The sequence below is a fragment of the Nycticebus coucang genome, chromosome 7 (assembly GCF_027406575.1).
Source record: "Nycticebus coucang isolate mNycCou1 chromosome 7, mNycCou1.pri, whole genome shotgun sequence".
NCBI classification, from domain to species: Eukaryota; Metazoa; Chordata; class Mammalia; order Primates; family Lorisidae; genus Nycticebus; species Nycticebus coucang.
In genome coordinates this window covers 34,734,512-34,756,251 of record NC_069786.1, presented here as the reverse complement: position 1 = coordinate 34,756,251, position 21,740 = coordinate 34,734,512, and the positions used below count along the sequence as shown (strand labels likewise).

Below are 21,740 nucleotides of genomic sequence, written 5' to 3'. Positions count from 1 at the left end.
TGCATGTATATTATAGGTTACTGAATATAATAAGCAAAAATATCAAACATATAAGAAAACAGTTTTTATAGTTTATGGATGAAATTATAATGACAATTTAAATATTAGAACCATACGTGAAGGAGATAATAAACAATGTGAAAAGTCTGGGGAAAAAATAGATATGGAGGTCTATAACAAAATCTCGAGTTGGATCTGACTTCCCCCTGTGTATCCTCTCTCTTATTACTGCATGCTCATACACTCATGCCACTAGATATTAAGACTAGGAAATTCCAAAAATAAAACATGTGGATCAATATAATGTGCCCTAATCATACCTGTGAACTTGAAAATGCCTTCTTCCAGTGTGGTGGTATTTTAAAAATCTCTTTAAATTATTACTAATAAACAAACAGTAAATCATTATAGCCTTGAAAAAGAAAATGTGATAATTTATTTGATTGTGAATGATTATTCTAATGGCAAGAATGAATATAATTTGAGTGCTCTATAACATTCACATAGATAAGTAGGAAATGGATGTTTAATTTGTTTCTAACAAAGAATTTCTTTTCTTTATATTTGCAATAAGTCTGTTTGCATTGTACAGAATTGCACATTTATGCCTAGCCTATTATAGATTCATGCAGTTCAGTTTAACAAACCTCTTGCTGCTACTTTTTAATCTGTATGTTTCCTTTTCAGTTCTTATTGAAATTCAGTGTACATCCTCAAGTTGAAGAGAGCTTCTTTTCCTTAAGTATCTCTTCTCTTTCCACATCTGTCTCAGCATAAGACTATATCAATTTCTTTCCAGGTTGATTGAGAACACAGGCAAAGGAATCTTCATGTATTCCACTTTTGTCAGTTTATTCAATGAATGTTTATTGAGTGCTATGTATTGTGAGCCAGGATATGCCAGTATCCCACCTGTCCTCCTCAGTCTTCAGTGTATACATCTTCACAAAATAGTAATGTTTATGAAAAACACTGTAGGCACTGTGAAATATGCTGGTATGAGTGAGATGTTGCTTCTATTCTCAGAGAGTTTCCAGTTTAGACTAGGAGTTTAAACAAGTACAATAATTTCAGTTAAAGTAATACTCACATTTTATAAAGTAAGACTTATATTCAGACATAAAATGACTTATTAATCTAACTCAAACTTAAGTCTAATTTCCAAATCTCAGGTTGAAGTAAGTTTTTCTAAACATAAAATTATCTTAGGTTTAAAGAAAAGAATGATAGGCTGGGTGCAGTGGCTCATGCCTATAATCCCAGCACTCTGGGAGGCTGTGAAGGGTGGATTGCCTGAGCTCACTGGTTCAAGAGCAGCCTGAGCCAGAGTGAGACCCTGTCTCTAAAAAATAGCTGGGCGTAGTGGTGAGCACCTGTAGTCCTGGCTACTTGGGAGGCTGAGGCAAGAGGATCGCTTGAGCCCAAGAGTTTGAGGTTGCTATGAGCTAAGACACCATGGCACTCCACCAAGGGTGACCAAGACTCTGTCTCAAAAAAAAAAAAAAACCAAAGAAAAGAAAAGAAAGAAAAAAAAAGAATGATAGTGTATAATTAGAGTAGGTAGTAAAAGTTAAGATAGTAGTAGCAATGATAGTTATTAATTGAACCTCTGTGGAGGAGGCTGGAAGGAGAAAGAGGTTTCTGAGATATGGGGTAGGATTATATTATAAGAAAAAGAAATAGAATAATCAAAGAATTGGTAGCAGCAAAGCAAAGGGCATAAGCAAGGGTGTAGGTATATAAGGTACATAGAGAAGGGTAAGTCATGTGGCTGGAAGATAACTTGGGGCCCTAACCTGGTTTCTAAGGTTCTTTGAAGTAAGGAATGCTGAAGAATGGAAAGTTAAGGAATTTTCTTGAGATAGCAAAGCCTGAGAAGAAATAATCAGGAGGCATAGGGAGACCAACTGGGATGGACTTTTGGAATCTAAGCAGGATGTTTATAGAATTTAAGTAATAATATTTGGCAATTTAAAGATAGCACAAAAAGAGGGAGAGGCAAGCCATAAAGCAAGCAGGAGGCGACAGAATCCAAGTTGGCAGTTGTAATGGAGTAACTATGAGTTGCCAGACAGGAAGTGAGGCTAGTGTTGGAATAGTGGGAAATGAAGAGCCAGAGTCCAGATGAGAGAAGTGAGATAAGGTTCAGCAGGTATGAATGATCAAGAGATCTATAAATTAAGAGAGGGTGATTTTAGAATTGGTAAAATTAGAAGAGAGTACGTTCATGTGATAATTGGCCTTAGTTTGCGGCCTTATTTATATAAGGCAGAGACAAAAGAGAGATGTAGGTCCCTAGCGGGGTGGGGGTGGCGGGGGAAAGATGAGGATCTATGAGCTGGGGTGTTCACAGGATCATCAGCATGAGTCGTAGAGTTCTTAAGTGTGTCAGTAGTGGAGGAGGAAGAAGGAATAGCTGTCAGCCATATGTAGAGCAATGAAATACATTTGTTATGTAATTGGATAGGTGTTGATGTAGTATTAGGGGAAAATGGAATGTGTAAATTCAGGCTGTGAATGTTTAAGCGAGTATAACTTCAGAGATAGTTTTCTTTCTTCCTTAAAAGTACTTTCCACTTTTATATTCAGTACAATGGCGTCTTCTTTCCTCAGACATTTAATGAGTAACTATTCTCTTTAATAGTCTTTAACTTGCTTCTATTATCATCTAGAAATTAATGAATTTATTCATAGACAAATCCAGAGATTTCTTTTAGGTTTTATACCACTTGCCTTTTTCCAGGCATTTTTCTCCATTGACTGTACACTGAAAAATTTATTTTTTCTGTTAACCTTCTGACCCTGCATTTTCTGTTTTCTCTGACCTTTTCCACATAGCTCTTGTAAGCATCGGAGATTTTTCTCTTTCTCCTCATTTAAGGCTTTGTATACCATTCTCTCCCTACTGTGTTCGTCTATTAAACTGGTCTAATTTTATCTTTTTTACATTAATCACTGCATGTACTATAAGATGTACAAAATTTAAATAAATATATACAAAATATATTTAAAATCTAATTTCCCTCCTTTTACTTATATTTTCAGTTTCATTAGAATCATTTATTTCAATGTCTAACTTTCGCTAAAACTTTTGACATGTCTTCCTACCTCTGATCTACTAACTTAGTTAACAAAGATTTCATCTTTTGTGGGGGTTACCATCAGAAAACAGATTGAAACCTCAGATTTCCCATATTTTTCCATCGCCTGTTTCTATGTTTTACGTTATCACAGAAGAGATTGAAAACCTTATATTTTTTGTAGGATTTCATTGCCTATTTCCATCTGTCACCAAATACTGACATTTTTTCTCTCCAGATGTTAGTCATATTTTCCATTTCACTCTGTTCCAATTACTAGCTCAGCACTGATTTAGCACGAGAACCTCAGTAAATATTATTGATTTCTCAATTTTGATCCCTCACAACAAAATTCTCACTTGAGTCCATAAAACAAAATTTGACAAATATAGCTTTATATAAATATTATTTTCATATATACTTTCACTTCTTAAAAGCATTTTTTTTTTTTTTGAGACAGAGACTCACTTTGTCACCCTCAGTAGAGTATTATAGCATTATAGCTCACAGCAGCCTCAAACTCTTGGGCTCAAGCTATCCTCTTGCCTTAGCCTCCCAAGTAGCTGGGACTACAGGCATTCACCCCAACACTAGACTATTTTTTAGAGACGGGATCTTGCTCTGGCTCAGGCTGGTCTTAAACCTATGAGCTCAAGCAATCCAACTGCCTTGGCCTCCCAGAGCTCTAGGATTACAGGCATGAGCCACCATGCCTGGCCTAAAAGCATTTCTTAAAGATTAATTAAGTCACATAGATAAATAATTTTTTCATGTTCATAGTTAAGAATAGACACAACTATTTAAATGTTAAGTTTATTTGTATAAAATATTTATTATTGCTTAGAAATATTAGTAATAAATGTCTCTATGTACTTTGTCCATGTGTTTTTTTTTGTTTGTTTGTTTTGTAGAGACAGAGTCTCACTTTATGGCCCTCGGTAGAGTGCCGTGGCCTCACACAGCTCACAGCAACCTCCAACTCCTGGGCTTAAGCGATTCTCTTGCCTCAGCCTCCCGAGTAGCTGGGACTACAGGCGCCTGCCACAACGCCCGACTATTTTTTGGTTGCAGTTCAGCGGGGGCCGGGTTTGAACCCGCCACCCTCGGTATATGGGGCCGGCGCCTTACTGACTGAGCCACAGGCGCCGCCCTGGCCATGTGTTTATTGACCTGAATTCAGAAGGGGAAGAAAAACAGCTTAAAAATGAAGAGCCTTATTAAATTATACAAATGTTGATTTCCATATATTACGTAGACATTTAAATGTCAAAATTCATATCATAGGAATAAAGTATAGCATTTTAATATTCTGTTTGAAGTTAAAACGTGGCAGGTGGTATTGCCAAGGAAATAGGTGAACCATAATGGAGTAAATTAGCTGAATCCAAGATATAAATATGCCTTGGAAAGTGGGCATAAAGCCTGTTTTTGAACAATGGAGACTTGTGGTCTTTTAAAATTAGCCAAATGCTACAGCAAACCCACAGCCAATATCATAGTGAATGGAGTTAAATTGGAATCATTTCCACTCAGATCAGGAACCAGACAAGGCTGCCCATTGTCTCCATTGCTTTTCAACATTGTAATGGAAGTTTTAGCCACCGCAATTAGGGAAGAAAAGGCGATCAAGGTTATCCATATAGGGTCACAAGAGATCAAACTTTCACTCTTCGCAGATGATATGATTGTGTATCTGGAAAACACTAGGGACTCTACTACAAAACTCCTGAAGTGATCAAGGAATACAGCAGCATCTCAGGTTACAAAATCAACATCCATAAATTGGTAGCCTTTATATACACCAACAATAGTCAAGTTGAAAAAGCAGTTAAGGACTCTATCCCATTCACAGTAGTGCCAAAGAAGATGAAATATTTGGGAATTTACCTAACAAAAGACATGAAAGATCTCTATAAGGAGAACTATGAAACTCTAAGAAAAGAAATAGCTGAAAATGTTAACAAATGGAAAAACATACCATGCTCATGGCTGGGAAGAATCAACATTATCAAAATGTCCAAACTACCCAAAGCAATATATAATTTCAACGCACTCCCCATTAAAGCTCCACTGTCATATTTTAAAGATCTTGAAAAAACAATACTTCATTTTATATGGAATCAGAAAAAACCTCGAATAGCCAAGACATTACTCAGAAATAAAAACAAAACAGGAGGAATCACACTACCAGACCTCAGACTTTACTACAAATCAATAGTGATCAAAACAGCATGGTATTGGCACAAAAACAGAGAAGTAGATATCTGGAACAGAATAGAGAACCAAGAGATGAATCCAGCTACTTACCGCTATTTGATCTTTGACAAGCCAATTAAAAACATTCAGTGGGGAAAAGATTCCCTATTTAACAAATGGTGCTGGGTGAACTGGCTGGCAACCTGCAGAAGACTGAAATTGGACCCACACCTTTCACCATTAACTAAGATAGACTCTCATTGGATTAAAGATTTAAGCTTAAAACATGAAACTATAAAAATACTAGAGGAGAGTATAGGGAAAACCCTTGAAGAAATTGGTCTGGGCGAGTATTTTATGAGGAGAACCCCCCGGGCAATTGAAGCAGCTTCAAAACTACACTACTGGGACTTGATCAAACTAAAAAGCTTCTGCACAGCCAAGAATACAGTAAGTAAAGCAAACAAACAGCCCTCAGAATGGGAGAAGATATTTGCAGGGTATATCTCTGAGAAAGGTTTAATAACCAGAATCCACAGAGAACTGAAACGCATCAGCAAGAAAAAAACAAGGGATCCCATCGCAGGCTGGGCAAAGGATTTGAAGAGAAACTTCTCTGAAGAAGACAGGCGCACGGCCTTCAGACATATGAAAAAATGCTCATCATCTTTAATCATCAGAGAAATGCAAATCAAAACTACTTTCAGATATCATCTAACTCCAGTGAGACTAGCCTATATCACAAAATCCCAAGACCAGAGATGTTGGCGTGGATGTGGAGAAACGGGAACACTTCTGCACTGCTGGTGGGAATGCAAATTAATACATTCCTTTTGGAAAGATATATGGAGAACACTCAGAGATCTAAAAATAGATCTGCCATTCACTCCTGTCATTCCTGTGCTGGGCATATACCCAGAAGACCAAAAATCACAACATAACAAAGATATTTGTACCAGAATGTTTATTGCAGCCCAATTCATAATAGCTAAGTCATGGAAAAAGCCCAAGTGCCCATCGATCCACGAATGGATTAATAAATTGTGGTATATGTACACCATGGAATATTAAGCAGCCTTAAAGAAAAATGGAGACTTTACCTCTTTCATGTTTACATGGATGGAGCTGGAACATATTCTTCTTATTAAAGTATTTCAAGAATGGAAGAAAAAGTAGCCAATGTACTCAGCCCTACTATGAAACGAATTTGGGGCTTTCACATGAAAACTATAACCCAGTTACAACCTAACAATAGGGGGAAGTGGGAAAGGGAGGAGAGGGTGGGGGATGCTGGGTAGAGGGAGGGGGGATCAGTGGGATCATACCTGTTGTGCATCTTACAGGGGTATTTGCGAAACTTGGTAAATGTAGAATGTAAATGTTTTGGCACAGTAACTGAGATAATGCCAGGAAGGCTATGTTAACCATTGTGATGAAAATGTGTCAAATGGTCTGTGAAGTGAGTGTATGATGCCCCATGATCATATCAATGTAAACAGTTATGATTTAATAAAAAAAAAAATTAGCCAAATGCCAAATAGGAACCATGGATAATAGTTCAGCTGAAAAAAATAATCAGTTTCTCCCCACCATTGTCTTTTCTTTGCAGTTTTTTTTTTGTTATGAATCACTTCTTTCTGAAAAATTTAGATGTAATAATTTTTTTTATGCTAAACATTCATATTCTACTAACAACAAAAAAGGATGTATAGGAAGTCACAACATGACATTGAAAGATTTGGTTAAGTTCCCTTTATCAATCTCTATATTAAATACAAATACTGTGATTTTTATTTTTTCCTTTTTAGGACCAGGATGCATATTGCCCCTCTTGATTCAGCTTTATATTTCTGTGACTGTAAATAACATGCTGACAAGTTATTTAGTCTATGGTAAAGATTAAAATTAACACAGGTTCTTGGTGTTCTATAAGTACGTATTATATTTTGAAATCATCTTGGATTGCTTATGTATGTACTTCTAGAATATGTTCAATAATATACAGGTCTTGGCTGACAGTTAATATCTGTAGGAATAGCAAGAGTATAGTGTGGTTTAATACCATCTCTTAGAGTGCAATTTTCTTGTTAAGGCAAGGCAACAGATGTGGAAAAAAATGGAATAAGTTTGATTTACAAGACAAATAATGGTGGATATGATAGTTGCAGGTCATGAAACAAATTAAAAAACTTTCTATAATATTTTGAGAATTCTAAATCAGCTCCTGAATGAACTCTAAGATTCTAGGCTCTAAATGGCTAGAGTTTAATATTTTGAAAATTTCTAATTAGTTATGAGGAAACATTGATTATTATATGCCAAAAATAAATAAAATACCATCTATTCACATAAGAAAATCATAAATATGTGAATGACAAGCTAATATCATAAATATGTCCATATATTTGTATATGTATCTGTTGAAATCAGCAAATGGGCAATGGATATGAGTACATATATAAAATAAGAAACTATAATATAGTTTGATAAGCATAACATGCTAAGGGATTATTGGTGTCAAAGCAGTTTTTCTTTGTGAAGAATTTTCTTCTATACCTCTCCAGTATGTGCTGTCCCGACACATAATAATTGTTCTATGTAATTATTCAATGTTATAATGTAGTGAACTAAGAAGGAATCAAATGTGTACTTAAGAATAAATGACCCAGGAGGAGACCTGGAAAGAAAATTTTAACTTAAAAGTATTTTTTTAGGCTTAAACGTAAATAGAGAACAACATAAATGGTCTATATCTTCACTTAAAAGAAAAATTCATCTCTGAAGTTGTTTATAGGAAAGGGAGCTTTTCTCACCATACCATTTCAACATTTTTCTTGTTGAAGGTCTATTTTCCTAAATTACAGAGATTACAACTAGCAAGTTTTAAGTATTTCTTTTAGCACTTTTTCTCAGGAACTTCTTTATTTACCCATTTGCCTCTGCCATCAAACAACGAGCTTCATGACCATTCCTAAGTCCAGTTTATTTTGTATCATTAACTTCTAGCACCTAATAGGTACCTAATTAAATATTTGTTGAATGAATGCATGAGTGCAATGAAAGTATAAATCTGAGAATCAATCACAAAACCAAAAACAAGACCAAGAAATTTGTAAGTTCAGTAGTATTTAAAGGTATACTGGTTCTTTGTTTTCTTTCTTTTAGAAAGTGTTCTGCTATCAATGATTTTTATTTTCATGTTATAGTATCCTTTGAGCAATAGTAACATATTTGGGACTTGAAATGTGATATGGGTTGGCATGTAATACTTTTTCAAAATAAAACTTCATGTAAGTGAAGAAAAAGAAAATGTGAAGAAGGCATCACAGAAATAGAGGAGGTTCTACATTCCATTTTATTATTCATAAATTCATGCACTTAAGAAATGTATTCAAACTTTTACATTGTTATTTTATTCTTTTCTGAAGATAGAGACATGGACATGTTGACCTAACAGGTATTCAGTTAGTATGAATATTAAATGATTCTAGTTAATCTGCTAAGAATTTGAAAATTATAAGCAGATTTTGTCAAATGAAAAGCTCATGCTCATGTAAAGGCTAGTTACTATTGTTAATCTGTAGGGTTTTCATTTCGCTTTGCTTTTTATTTTTCTTACTTTTGTAGGTTGGATAAACCACTGTTGACTTCTGCTGTAGTGACGTTATTGATTTTCTTTTTGACCAAAGCCAATTGCCCACAAAACAGAACCATCTGATTTTCATTTTTGTTACAACATGGAAATTTGGGGTTATCTTAGGTTTTCTTTAGCATGTTTGACAAAGTATATTAATCATACTCACTTAGGGAAGGCATAGGAGTAGAAAGAAATGACAAGTTTAGTGTAAAAATTGCAACCCAAATCTGTGCTTCACATAAAGAGTTTAGCATTCAAAAAAGAGGTTTTTCAATTTCAGGAAAATGATTGATTCAAATTAGTTTTGGTTTTCACTGTTGTGTAGATATCTAAAGTATAATAATAACATTTAATACTGCTTTCCTTTTAATGATTTTTACATTCATTCTTCTCTTTCCACTCCAAATTTCTTTACCCTTACCCCACCAAAATCAGATCTTTTTACCAGGGATAGCTTTATTTCTCAAAACATACTTTTTAAAATTACCCAACAGCATTTATTATAATTAGAACATATATTTTAAAGCTTGAATATTACTAATTGTGATAGAAAAATGCATTTGTTTATTAGTATACCTGTATCTAAACTAAATCTGACATTTACGCAGTTGTCATATGATAGTCATATGGTAAATGCAATTAATTTTTAAGACCCAGTAAATATATAGCAAACCTTTTGGAATTCCAGTGCTTACCAAATGGATCTTTTTAGCTATCATCTATATGTCTGTAATTACTTAGAAACTAACTTATATGTATTCATTGTACTTTTTCCTGTCAAAAATTTATGTGTCTAATTTAGACAATAGGGATATTTGTATTATATTGCTATAATTCTTCAAGCACAATTTAATGTTTCTTTTTAAATTTTATGTTTAATTTCTATAAGTACAAGCTCATATGAAGGGCTTTTCATTACCAAATAATAACATTATTTTAAGAAAGTTTATTTATAAAATATATTATTTAACTTTGACAGTTTTGAAAATTTCTGGAGTTGGGAACATATTTTCAGGGCTAAATTTACCAAGCCAATACTCTAAAATCAGCTTTCTTGGCTATATTAGATAATCCTATGAACACTTAATAATGACAAAATTTTATCTAAAGTAGGGACCAAGTCAGAAGTAATTCATTTCTGAATCTTAAATTTCATAGTACCTCAGAAAGCAGTGACACGTATTTTCATTTCTTACCATTGCTAAGGATCACATTTAGGTACCAGTAATCTGTGTTTATTAACAATATCTCATGTACATCTATATATATTCTTCCTCAAATTATAAATTTCTCTCTACAATTTTATAAGCTTAGAGAATGTTCTTTCTCTATCCTGGGTTTATAACCCCCAAAGGGTATATTCAATTCGTTAGTTTCAGTTTCAATTTAAGGAGTTAATGAATCATTCTTTGCTTGACATTTATAAAATATTGCTTAATTTTGATAGGTTTAAAATCTCTTTATTTTATTAAGTTTATAAATTATTTAATCATAATAGTGATTCCCACACAGTATGATTTGGCTTCACAATTATGATAATTTATCAAATTTACTATTTTTTTCACAGAAAAAAATGTGCATAAAATCTGAATTCAAATAGTTTTCTATAGAATAATTTTTTACATAATTTTATTGACAGGAATCTAAGCCTCCTGCGTGAAATAGATAGGGATGACCTGGAAAAGGATAGAGAGAGAGAGATTTGTTTCTTAATACTATGATCTTTTTCATGTTTTATTTTTTTGGTTTTAAGTATGGAAAGCTCTTGTTATACTCCTTATAGCTAAGGTGTTAGGGAACCAGCCACAAACTTCCCACTGGTTCTTTCCCAGTATTTGATGGAGATGGGAGAATGAAGGAAAATGAAGAGAGAGACACAGATTTAAAGTTTTAAAAACTGCATGGTCTAAGGGAAGCCTTATCTAGGCTTCAGCATAGGCTAAGACCCCGGGCCAGCTGTATATTTATTTCATACCTCTGGTAGGGGAAGGCTAACATCTTTTCGTCATAATTCTTGCTGAACTTGCATTCCCCACTTAAACTGTATTTTAAATGAGCTACATTAATTAGACTGATTTACCATTTACTATTATTGCTCTAAGTTATTTACGATCTTAATACAAACAGAACATGGGGCAAGGAACACAATAAAGGAGAAGAATATCAACGAAGACCTCAGTTAAGCCAAGTACACAAATCACAGGAGTGTTAGTTAACACTCAGGAAGCTTTCTGCTTAGACAAACTGATGCTTCTCACCATACCAAGGCCACAGAAGAAAGCAGATATTTTTCTCCTTATCTAGTCTGGAGAAAATTTAGCTCTCTTTAAAGAGGTACAAATATTCTGCATTCCCTAAGTCCCTCACAGAATTCACTGTCCCTGAGAGGGCAGCCTGGGGAACCTTGCCTGCTCAGTGTCCTTGCGTGCTGGGGGAGGGATGAAGTTTCAGCAAGATAGCCTCTCATAAAGGGCTAGGCCTTTGTCAGTGCATTTTGCACCAGGCCTTGGGTTTCTCTGATCCACTTCTCTTCTGTCTCTGTTCCCTTTTGCCCATCATCTGCAATCATTTTCTTAATTCAATTCCTAACCTAATTACAACTAATAGTTGAATATTGGTTTTAGGCTTATTAAATCATTATTCCAGCAATCCAAGCACATCAGGTATGACTCTTCCCTTAAGTACCCACATGTGCACCCACACTAAGGAAAAATAAAATTTGATATGAGATTATTACTCATTTTGTGTTATCTTTCTATTTGATGGGACAACATATGATAAGGAAGATAGTACAAGCCTGGATTAGTAAAGCCTGTGTGTGTTTCTTGGCTTACCTCTTTTTGGCTATGTGACTATGGATCATCACTTCCTGAACTTCCATAGCTGTGAGAATTAGGGCTATATTATTTGGGCTACTCAAGCAATTTATTTATATTTTTATGCCTCAGCACCTCTGAAAGTATATTAATGTTAAGCAAACAATTTATTATACACATTTCCTTTCATATTTTAACTTTGGAGTATGTTAACCATACACAGTAAGAGGTTGAATGAGTAAGAACATGCCTGTCCTATGGTGGCATTTTGGAGTATTGTCACTTAAAGTAGATGATAAGAATCAGATTAAATAAGTGAACACATGTCTGTCGTGGCTGCTAGAGCACTTCCTTCATATGGTGACATCACTTGCCATGTTAACACAATGACATTTCCCTTTGAAAATTTAAGTGATACTGAAACTGGATCTGCCTCTTTTACCACTTACAAAACTTGACTCAAGATGGAGAAGATTTAAATCTAAGACATGAAACAATAAAAATCCTAGAAGAAAGTGTGGAGAAAACTTTTGACATCAGCTGGGGGAGAGATTTTATGAATTATAGTAACAACAAAAATAAATAGATAGAACTTAATTAAGGTGAAAAGCTTCTGCACATCTAAGGACACAACAATTAAATCAAATAGACAAACTTCAGAATGGAAAAAGATACTTGTATGTTATGAATCTAACAAAGCATTGATAACTAGAATTTATAGAGAACTCAAATTATTCAACAGAAAAAGAGCAAACTATTCCATTTTTCATTGGGTAAGACACATGAACAGAACCTTCTCTGAAGAAGACAAATGAATGGCTAATAAACATATAAAAAATGCTCATCATCCCTAATCATCAGAGAAATGCAAATCAAAACCACCCTGAGATATTACCTAACCCAAGTGCAAATAGCCCACATCATAGAGTCCCAAAGCTGCAGACGGTGGCACAGATGTGGAGAAAAAGGAGCACTTTTATACTGTTGGTGGGACTGTAAAATCATACAGCTTCTTTGGAAAGAATATGAGGCATCCTCAAAGAACTCAAATTAGACCTCCATTGATCCTATTACTATGCCATTACTATGCATCTACACAGAAGAAAAAAAATCATTTTATCATAAGGACATTTGCACTAGATTGTTTATTGCAGCCCAATTTATATTCACCAAGATTTGAAAACAACCCAAGTGCCTATTAACACATGAATGGATTAATAAATTGTGGTATATGTATACCATGGAATACTTCTCAACCATAAAAATAGATGAAGACTTTACATCTTTTGTATTAACCTGGGTAGAGTTGGAGAGCATTCTTTTTCTAAAGTATCCCAAGAATGGAAAAGCAAGTATCCAATACTAATATGAAGCCAGTATAGACTAACGCATGCCCAGACAAGAGAATGACTTTATTTATTTCAATCTGGGGGAGAGGTGAAGGGAGGAGGCAGGAGTTTGGTGTGCTCCCATCTAATGAGCACAATGTAAAGTGTATAAAGCACACCTCCTGCGTGCAGAACACAACTACACGGGGACCTTACTTAACAAATGTAAATATTGTAACCTAATAATTTGTGCTTTCATATTAATCTGAAAAAATATACATATAGAAGTGTTAGCAACAAAAAAATTAATTGGTACAATAAATTTTATCTTCTAGTTATTTTACTTCAAGTATTATTTTTAATCCAGTAAAGGGTATACCATAAAGTCTTAAAAATCTTGAATTAAAGTATAGGTTGTTTTATGCTTTCTTCACCAAGAACTTACCAATAAAATATTAATTGAATTTTCTGCTACAGATGTTTCTCTTTTGACTTATAGAGTTTATAAACATGAATAAAAGTATCATCAGTATTAATTAAAAGTATTAGTACCCTTGGAATTCTGGCCACACCTCTTTTTTGTTGTTTGCAAAACTATGACATATTTATGTTATTGTTGACTTAAAAATATGTTGATTTAAAAAATCAACTATGTAATAAGTCAAGACAATATGCATAAAGAGAATACATATTTTCATGGTTAAATAATAACTCAGTTGATATATATAAAATATGAATTTAGGTTGTCTTTAATTTTTCAATATGTAATCTCACTTTTTTGTAAATGATAATTCACATCTATGTATTCAGAAATACACACTCATTGAATCAATGATTGCCATGTTTCTCTAGACTGTTAGTCATTGCTTGTGTCTGATACTTAGATAAAAACCTCAGTGAGCACAACTTCAAATTAAGAATGAATCACACCTGTGGTGCATATTACAGGGGTATTTGCGAAACTTGGTAAATGTAGAATATAAATGTTTTGGCACAGTAACTGAGATAACGCCGGAAAGGCTATGTTAACCACTGGGATAAAAATGTGTCAAATGGTTTATGAAGTGAGTGTATGATGCCCCATAATCATATCATTGTATACACTTATGATTTAATAAAAAAATTAAAAAAAATAAAAATAAAAAAAAAAAATAAAAAATAAAAAAAAAAAAAAGAATGAATCACAATTAATAAAAAGCATGCATTTCTGTATTGTCCTATAAATACTGAATTTGTTAGGTGAATGAGTTGAAATAATACAGTGGATCACACATAACCTCCTTTTTTCCTACATTTCATTTTTTTGAAATGTTAAACATGTTGCTTTATTTTAGTATACATTTTCTTTCTGTATTATACATGTATTTTCTTTCATAATAATCCCACATAACATTTTATTTTCCAAGATTACTAAAATAAGAATTTCTTCCTTTGCATGAAACCATGTTTTAACATGACTTCATCAGATTATTTATAAATTCAAATGAAAATAGTTGTATTTAGCAGTCTGTGTGGAATGAATCAAAAGTAATGTGCATTTACATATTTTTATTTTTTTTTAATTTCCAATTACCTGATGATATAGGAATAATAATGAATAGAGGAGAGAAAAATATCATTGTCCTCATTGAGCTTATAGTTAATGGGGTAAGAAATGATAATAAATAACAATGTAAATCCATGTTATGAAGCAGAATATGTGATATGATAATCTGGGAGGACAAAGAACACTTCTTGAAAGACATATTTGAGATAAAAACACAGGAAGTAATTATGGAAACAGGTTGAAGAAGAGCATGTCAGACATGAAATATCATGTACAGATGATAATTTTGCAAGATTTTGCAGTGATTTGTATGGCTGACTAAATATTTTTGAAAATGGCAATTATTTTATTGCAAACATAAACATGTTTGTATATTAATTTTGAAATACATTATTTTCATTCTATTTAATATGTTATTGCTGTTATCATTAGTAATGTCTTTTTTGTGTATATCTTCATATTACTATAAATCAACAATTTAATTTCAGCCTCTTGTTCTGGACTGAATGGGGACAGATACCCTGCATTGGAAAGGCTCACTTAGATGGCTCAGAGAAGGTTATCCTTGTAAGCATGGGAATAGCATGGCCGAATGGCATCTCCATTGACTATGAGGTTTGTTGTTGTTGTTTTTTAAGCTTTTAAAGCACTTTAACTTGCATCAATCCATTTTAGTGTTCAATTATTTTCTTAACAAAATTATCAAAAAAAGGTTGTAATAATAGTTTTTAATTGATCTTTAGGAAAATAAATTGTACTGGTGTGATGCTCGCACAGATAAAATAGAGAGAATCGACCTCGAGACTGGAGGGAATCGTGAGATGGTGCTGTCAGGGAACAATGTGGATATGTTTTCAGTTGCAGTCTTCGGGGCTTACATCTACTGGTCTGACAGGTAATTTATTTTTTCGTAAGTATTTCACACTCAAAATGTTATTTCAGTGCCAGTTTCTTTACCCTTGTAGGATTAGCCATTTCTTAGCAAGATCACAAAAAGGATCGCACAAACCCATGTACTTTCCACAGAAAAGGCAGGCACTATGCTATTCTAGACTCAGGCATTTCAATGTCACAGACTAAAGTTGGTTTCTTTTCCTTCTGTTGGGCCATCTGTTATCTTTAGCTTGAATAACTATCTTGATTTTAATTAGTTGAAGATTGCTGCTCATGTATGTTCAACTTTTTGCCAGAGCGCATGCCAACGGGTCTGTCAGAAGGGGCCACAAGAATGATGCCACAGAAACAGTAACCATGAGAACTGGTCTTGGAGTCAACCTGAAGGAGGTTAAAATCTTTAACCGAGTAAGAGAGAAAGGTCGGCACTCTTAACAGATTATATAATAAATATTAATACATTTTGTGTTATTTTCTTTCATTTTTTAAAAACATTTGTCACACTAAAGTCAAGGATTTTAATATAAGTCTGAAACCTCAAAACCTAAATGTTGTTTATATCTAATTTCCTATAAATGTTATATAGTAACTTAATGAAATTAATATATAACAAATAATACCTAAGTATATGTGCCTAGGATATGTATGTGTTAGATATCCAACCTAGCATGAGTATAGGTTTTGGCTAAGAAATATAAAAAAACTTGATAAATATACTGATTTGAGAAAAAATTAAAAGCACGATTTGGAGATAGTAAAATGCAGTTGAAATTTTTGTTTTGAATTATATTTTAATATGTAAAGTAGTTATGACCCAGATGTGATGATGTGAGTGTAAAATATTGCTGATGTTGTCATTTCCTTTAACATGTATATTTGAAACTGAAAAGAAAATGATTTGGATATTTCTTTAAATATTGTCTTTACCTCTATTAAAATAAATTGTAACTATATATATTTTTTAAGTCAAAGGAAGTTATAATAATTTTGAAGATGATAATAATGGATTTATAGAGGAGAATTAGCCTGATGAAGAAATCTTAAGTGTGTATTATATATTTTCACTCAAAATTAGAGTGAAAACTTAATGCCCAATGTATTTAAAAGGTCAGGTACATTGTACCCACAAACTTCTTTGATACTTTATCTATCTCATATAAAAATACGAAGTTTAAAGCAGTATGTTATTTTTGGTGAATTCAGTTGATGTTTTGAAATAATCAGTTACTTGTATCAGAGATTACAATATGTAAAACTCATTGCAATGTCAGTATTGAGCTTGAAATTCTTTTTGTTTGAATAGTGAAGTGAGCAGAAGAATAAGATTTTAAAGTACCATGACATTTTTATTGATGAATCTTAAATTAAGAATAAAGACAATATTAACATTAATTTTTAATATTTCTGTAAGGAGAAGTTTATTTCAAAAACAAAAGGAAAACATAAATGTACGTGTGTGTGTGTGTGTTTTTTTTTCCTCTGCTTTAGGGACCAATGTTTGTGCCAAGGACAATGGTGGTTGTAAGCAACTCTGTCTGTATCGAGGAAATTCCAGGAGAACTTGTGCTTGTGCCCATGGATATTTGGCAGAGGATGGAGTTACTTGCCTCAGGCATGAAGGCTATTTGCTATATTCAGGGAGAACAATATTAAAAAGTATACATCTTTCTGATGAAACCAATTTAAATTCCCCAATAAGGCCGTATGAGAATCCACATTATTTTAAGAATGTCATAGCCTTGGCTTTTGACTATAATCAAAGAAGAAAAGGTACCAACCGAATCTTTTACAGTGATGCACATTTTGGAAATATACAGCTTATTAAAGATAACTGGGAAGACAGACAAGTGATTGTTGAAAGTAAGTACAGCAATTTAATTTTAAATAGTTTCGTAGAAATGGATATCATTTGGATTACTAGAGTAATAACAGTGGTAATTGCATATACCAATTATATTTTCCTGGATTTTGCATTCAAGAATGAATGTGATTATATCATCTGAACCCCTAAATGTCAAAGAAGTAATTAACTACTATCATTCATAGCATGTATGATTATTAGCTTCTAATCATGGAATTTTAAATATGTTTCATCATAATGTTTCTTACAAATAAGTGTATTAAAATTCATGGAAAATAATCTATCAGTACAAAATTATTCCAATTTATTTTATTCTTGTTGAAATTATATCCTAGAGAACATTTGTCTAGTAATATTAAGTTAATCATATTTTTTTAAGAAAATATAAGAGTTTTTGTGCATATATATCTAAATATAACACTCTTAGTAAGAAAATGTTATTATGAAATGATCTAATGTTTTAATATTTTATGAGGCAAATTATTTAAACATACTATTTAGTGTAGGTTATCCACATAATTCAAAAAAATCTGTTTCCTGTTATCTAACTTTTATAAGGACCAGCTTATTCCTTGCACAACTTCTATCTGTATGTAATTTTCATATATTCCCTACTTTTCCCATTTCACAATACTGAGATTGATCTTTGTTCTTTGTTTTTTAAGTTGCAAAATGACATATGTATTTGTTATAAAGTGTTCCAATAATACAGGTTTAAATATGACATACCTGTTTCATTACTGCAATCAATCCCATTTACTTATACTGACAGATGGCATGCCTCAGATTTTTGTTTATTTACATGTGTATCATTTTTAACTATAAAAGTAGAATGGTAAATGTATTATTCAGTTAAGTGCTTTTTTTCACTTACAATATATAATGTTAGCTTTTATTATTTAGTACATAAGGCTCCATCTTATTCTTTTGAAAGTCTGTACCTAATCCTATACCATGTCTAAGCTAATTTAGTTTATTATTTTATATTTTATGAAAATCTAGGTTTGAGTAACTAAACAATGGTTATTCAAGTCTAGGTATGTGACAGACATTTTCTAAAGAATGAATACAATGAGTCTATCACTTCAAGGAAAGTGACCTACAGTATTTTTTGCAAATAATAAAACCCAGCTAGAGAGAACATTAGAATATTATCCTTGTGTCTAGTACAGTAAGCTTGACAGCTTCCCTATACTGAAAGGCCTTTCTGATAAGGAGAGTGGTGATGTTAACGTTTGTGATTTTGGGATAGGTATCTCATAATGAATTGTGTCAACTTTGGAAAGAATGCAGAAGTCAGGGAACCAGTATTTTCTGAGTGAAATGATAAAATCCTGCGTAGGTAAATGATGCATTTTAAATACAAGATAGATCTCTGAGTGTTCTCCATATATCTTTCCAAAAGGAATGTATGGGAAAGGTGGGGGGGTGGTGGGTAGAGGGAGGGGGATCGGTGGGATCACACCTGTGCTGCATATTACAGGGGTATTTGCGAAACTTGGTAAATGTAGAATGTAAATGTTTTGGCACAGTAACTGAGATAACGCCGGAAAGGCTATGTTAACCACTGTGATAAAAATCTGTCAAATGGTTTATGAAGCGAGTGTATGATGCCCCATGATCATATCAATGTATACAGTTATGATTTAATGAATAAATAAATAAATAAATACAAGATAGATCAATGAATTTTAATGTACTATAGAGTTTGAAAATTTCATCACTATGGTTTCAGATTCCACACTACAACTAACCTGTATGTAACTATTATTTGTCATATGTTGGTGTAGTATGGAAGAACATTCAGAGTTATTTGAAAACGCTATTGAAATACTCTTCTTCCCTTTCCAACTACATAACTATGTGAGGCCGGATAGTCTTCATAAACTGCAACCAAATCAACACAGCAGATAGTTTGAAGAAGCAAATATGAAACTAAACTAGATAGTAAATAGATTTTTAGAATTATAACACAATGTTCTTTTTATTATTTTTAAAAATAGTTTTCTTAGAAAGTACTTTTTTTTAGCACACAATTGGTTGTTGTAACTTTTAAAGGAAATTGATAAATATTTACAACAATTTTTTTTAATTTAAATATTTAATATGGCAAATAGCTCCAGACAAAACCCACATGCATAAACTCTCTGGATTCTTCAGTAATGTTTAAGAGTGTAAAGACCCTCAGATCTAAAAGATTGAAGCTACTCTTCTAATGACTCATAAATATTTAGTACAAAGACATGTAGGGCATGAATTGGTATGAGATGAAGGTAGAACAGGAGGGAAGAGCCTGATATTGAAGGCCTTGATCTGCCAAAATAATGAGATTATTTAAAAACAATTTTAAGTATATAACACAATAATTTTTGCAATGTGATATTATAATTTTTTAAATACATACACATATGTAGCTGAATTTGTAGTTTTAACTATTTTAATGTGTATAATTCAGTGGAATTAATTACATTCACAATTCTGTGCAACCATCACCACTATTTATTTCTGAAACTTTTTCATCACTTCAAACAGAATTTCTGATTAAAGCAATTAACATCCCATTTCTTCATTCCCTCCCACAATCTCTAATTTACTTTCTCTGTCTCTGTGAATTTGCTAATTTTAGATAATTTATATAAATAGGATTATAAAATATTTATCCTTTATGTGGTCTGGCTATTGCACTTAATATGTCTTCAAGATGTACTTATACTATAATATGTATTAGAAATTAATTTCTTTTGTGGATGAATATTTCATTGTATGTAATATTCATACAATACTATACCATATTTTGTTTATCCAATCATATGTTTATGGACACTAGAGTTATTTTCTCTACAGTAGAACCTCTGTAAGTTGACCACCCAAAGAAAGGTAACAAATTGGTCAACATACACAGGTGGTCAACATAAGAACTAGGCCTACTGTATTGATATGTTCATGTGGTGCATGCCTGACCTATAATGATTAGGCCAACTTCAGGAAGGGTGGGAGGTGGTTAACTATGGAATTCTACTGTTCCACTGTATTTGTCTTTTGTGAATAATGCTGCGGTGAACATTGTTTTACAAATATCTAAGATAACAAGTGTTTTAATGCAGATTATATATATATGTGTGTTTGTGTATGTGTGCGTATGTGTACATACGTGTGTGTATACATATATATATAAGTTATGTTTTATGAAGATCACTTTATGTTACGTTTGATGAAGGGTGAGGGCCATGTCTGAAGGCAGAAATGCTCTAGAAGGTTTTGCAATATTTTAGATCCTGTATCAACAGTGTGGTGAATTAAACTAAAAACACATTAGTTGAGGTATATGTATAAACAAGCTGTTGTAATCTTCCTATCCAAAATCAAAGCAAGTAAAATTAGCAGTTTTATAATAACTGTAGATATTCACTCACATATGTAGAAAAGAAGAGAGACAACATGGCTAGGAATTTGAAATTGGTAAAGTTGAAATTCAAATGCAAGTTAGTTGTTTATTTTCTGTGTGCTAAGTGTCAGTTTCCTCACTTACAAAATGCAAAATCAACCCATTATTTTTTTGTGTGAAAATTTCAGGAGAAAATGTATCTAAAGAACATATAAATAATAAGCATATTTTTTAATTAAAAAGTTTATGTTACTGGATTAGTGACACATGTGTGATCATTGAGAATAATTATCTTTGTCCTAAGTTATTTTTAGCATGCACATTAGAGTAGTTAAACAATCAGAAATAATTACAATAATTATAAGTAGTGTATTAATGTATTAAGGTTGGACTGGAATTTAAAAATTAAGATTTACTTCTGGGTGGGCATGTCACATCTCAACAGGGAATGGTGACACTTGTTACCCAGTGGGCAGGTATTTCACTAATAGTCATCAGCTACACTCATAGGGTCAGAGTATGGGGAACTGACCATCATCACATTAATTTTAATCAAAACAGCTTTGTCTTTAATTCTTAAAAACATGGTGCTTATTATAGAAGGTGAGCACTGTAATCATCACAGTTCATGTGTCTAGATCAATACTTGGAGATGTCAGCCACACAAACCTGAGTGCACACGGGACCCGGGTGGGCGTCATGGGACATGACCATTCTCACACAGGACAAAACCTATAAGTTGAACACAAATTTTAATGCGCCTGTGTTGGCCTGTAATGCGCCGTCTAATCTACAATGTAAGGCCAGAGTCCTTTTAAGAATACCAAGTGCTGTAACGAGATCTGATAGTTAGGCATTAAAAACTTGAACTTCACTTTTGGAGTGGGGAAATAGACTGAAATATAAATTTGAGAATTGCCAGTTGGGAGAAAATAGCATTTAAAGTGGGAAGTTGTGTTTGGAAAATTGTATATGAGTATTTTTATATTAAAGAAGT

General features: G+C 32.9%; 1 protein-coding gene across 1 annotated transcript in view; it reads left to right on the top strand.

Moving 5' to 3' along the window:
* The window catches only part of LRP1B (LDL receptor related protein 1B), a 2,318,354-nt gene that overhangs the window by 1,625,616 nt on the left and 670,998 nt on the right, over positions 1-21,740 (top strand). The window contains exons 38-41 of the mRNA XM_053597274.1: positions 15,092-15,218; positions 15,347-15,498; positions 15,794-15,918; positions 16,986-17,357. Of these exons, the coding sequence (XP_053453249.1) occupies positions 15,092-15,218; positions 15,347-15,498; positions 15,794-15,918; positions 16,986-17,357 (776 nt within the window). The remainder of the gene's footprint in view (positions 1-15,091; positions 15,219-15,346; positions 15,499-15,793; positions 15,919-16,985; positions 17,358-21,740) is intronic.